General features: G+C 61.4%; 1 protein-coding gene across 7 annotated transcripts in view; it reads left to right on the plus strand.

The window, feature by feature from the left end:
* TEAD3 (TEA domain transcription factor 3) overlaps positions 1-1,977 on the plus strand; it is an 11,667-nt gene that overhangs the window by 5,323 nt on the left and 4,367 nt on the right. For 6 of the 7 annotated variants that reach the window (XM_009638185.2, XM_009638187.2, XM_035893786.1 and 3 more), the window contains exon 3: positions 293-355. In XM_009638185.2, the coding sequence (XP_009636480.1) occupies positions 293-355 (63 nt within the window). Of the gene's footprint in view, positions 1-98; positions 162-292; positions 356-1,977 lie in introns of all 7 variants that reach the window. The other variant, XM_035893787.1, reaches the window with a different exon arrangement.

The following is a 1,977-nucleotide window of genomic DNA, read 5'->3' on the forward strand; positions in this document are numbered from 1 at the left end:
CCACCCTCCCTTCCCCCGGGACAACAGCCCACCTTGAGCGGGGAACGTATCTTCACGCTCTCTGTATTTTCCTTTCCGAATGGCGTGGCGGGCGCTAGGTGTCCAGCCACATACAGGTTCTAGCTCGGAAGAAGGTGCGGGAGTACCAGGTTGGCATCAAGGTACGTTGGCGCCCTTGCCCAGGTGTCCGCGGCGGTGTCTCTGTGAGCATGGGCAGCCCCTCTTCTTCCTCCTCCTTTCCTCTGGTTGACGGCTCTGCTGTTCCCCCTCTCCTTCTGCTCTCTCTCTGCAGGTCTCTAGCCACTTGCAGGTTCTTGCCCGACGGAAATCTCGTGAGATTCAGTCCAAGCTGAAGGTACGCGTCCGTCCCCCCCCCCGCCTTGCCTGGCCCCCCCGCCTGCTGATGACTAACGCACTCGGCTCTGCGGTGTGCTGCTTGCTTTCTTTTATACCTTTTCTTTTTTGGTGTTGGTTTTTTTCTTCCCCCCCTCCCTCGGCTCCTGGGACCAGATGGTTTTTAGTGGCGTCTTTGTGGGATGCCTGGAGAGAAGAGCAAGGGGGGGGTCCAGCTTAAAGGCTGGGTGAGGACACCAGAGACCTTCCCTCTCCCCCAGGAGGGTGAATTTGGGTGCCAAATCCCCTCCTTTCACCCAGGCAAGGACTCAGCCGTGGGGAAATGGGGGCTTAAACCCTCTTCTAGTGATGCACGAGGGCTGCCCCCTCTTTTGGGCCATCAAGGGTTCTCCCAGGAGGGGAAGGACCCCCCAGAGCAGCCAGAGAGGCAAAGTGAGGTTCAAGCAAGGGGTGCAAAGGGTTCCCCCCGCACAGCTGAGAGCTGGCCCCGCTCATCGGGGGTGCCGGTGGGATGTGGGCAGAAGCAGGGGGGTCCCAGTGATCCCTGCAGGCTGCCAGCCTGGTGGCTTGTGATGCACCAGGGTCTGAATACGGCCCAGGTGGCACCTTGGGGACATGGGTGGCAGTGGGTCTGGATGGGGCCATGCTGCCAGGGAGGGGGCACGGCGGGCCCGGGGAGGCGGGGCACAGCCGTGCTGGGGCAGCCCGTGGTTCCAGGGGCCGAGGGAGCCGAGTGAGGAAAAACTGGATCATCCTCTCTTCTCTGGTTGGCTTTTCTTTCCTTCCTTCCTCCTAACTGGAGCCCAACTAACCCTTCCTTAACCGACCCCACCGAGCTTCGCGGCGGTGGTGGGGAGGGGGATGATGGGGGGCAGGGACTGGGGGCATCACCAAAGGACTGAGCCCTGCTCGGGTTGGATCCATGTGCTGAAAGGTGGGGGACAAAGCGTCCCCACTGCACGACCGCCCGTTGGGGACAGCCAGCTCCCGGCTGGGCTGCATCCCCCGGGATGCTCCTGGGTTCATCCCTGCACCGTCCCACCGGGGAGCATCTCCTTGGGCAGGATCCAGGGGGGAGCTGCTGCCTTGCCAAGGGTGTGGGAGCCCAGAAAAACCTTTCAGCCCCCTGCTGGGACCTCAGGGTCCCAAAAGCATCGCCAGCTCCCTGTGTCCCTGTCCCCCTGTCCCGGGTACTGTGTCCAAGTCACCAGCACTGGGGCTGGCAGCAGGGACCACCATCAGAGCTGGCGCTGGCATTTTGGTCCCTGAAGCTTTAAGGACCTCCAGCTCATGCTGCCCAGGAGCCCACCAAGATGTGCCCTCCAAAACCCTTTGCAGGGACCCCGGTGCCCCATGAGCGGGGTGCCAGGAGGGCTCCCAAACCCCGGCATGTTTGGCTTGCTGGGAGAAGCCCGGAAAGGGCACCCAAAACTATTTTGGGAGGCTCCTCTGGGCTTGTACATCTTAAACCCAACTCCCAGCCCCAAGAGGGGCAGCCAGGGAATGGGGGGGCAGCAACAGCAGAAGCCTTTACACATTTAAAAAAATAAAAAATAAAATAAAAGGTTTTCCTTGCCAGACAGTGCAGGGCAAGGGGGGGGTCAGAGGCAGGGGGGACCCCAG

The sequence above is a fragment of the Egretta garzetta genome, unplaced genomic scaffold, assembly GCF_000687185.1.
Source record: "Egretta garzetta isolate BGI_Z169 unplaced genomic scaffold, ASM68718v1 scaffold105, whole genome shotgun sequence".
Lineage (NCBI taxonomy): Eukaryota > Metazoa > Chordata > Aves > Pelecaniformes > Ardeidae > Egretta > Egretta garzetta.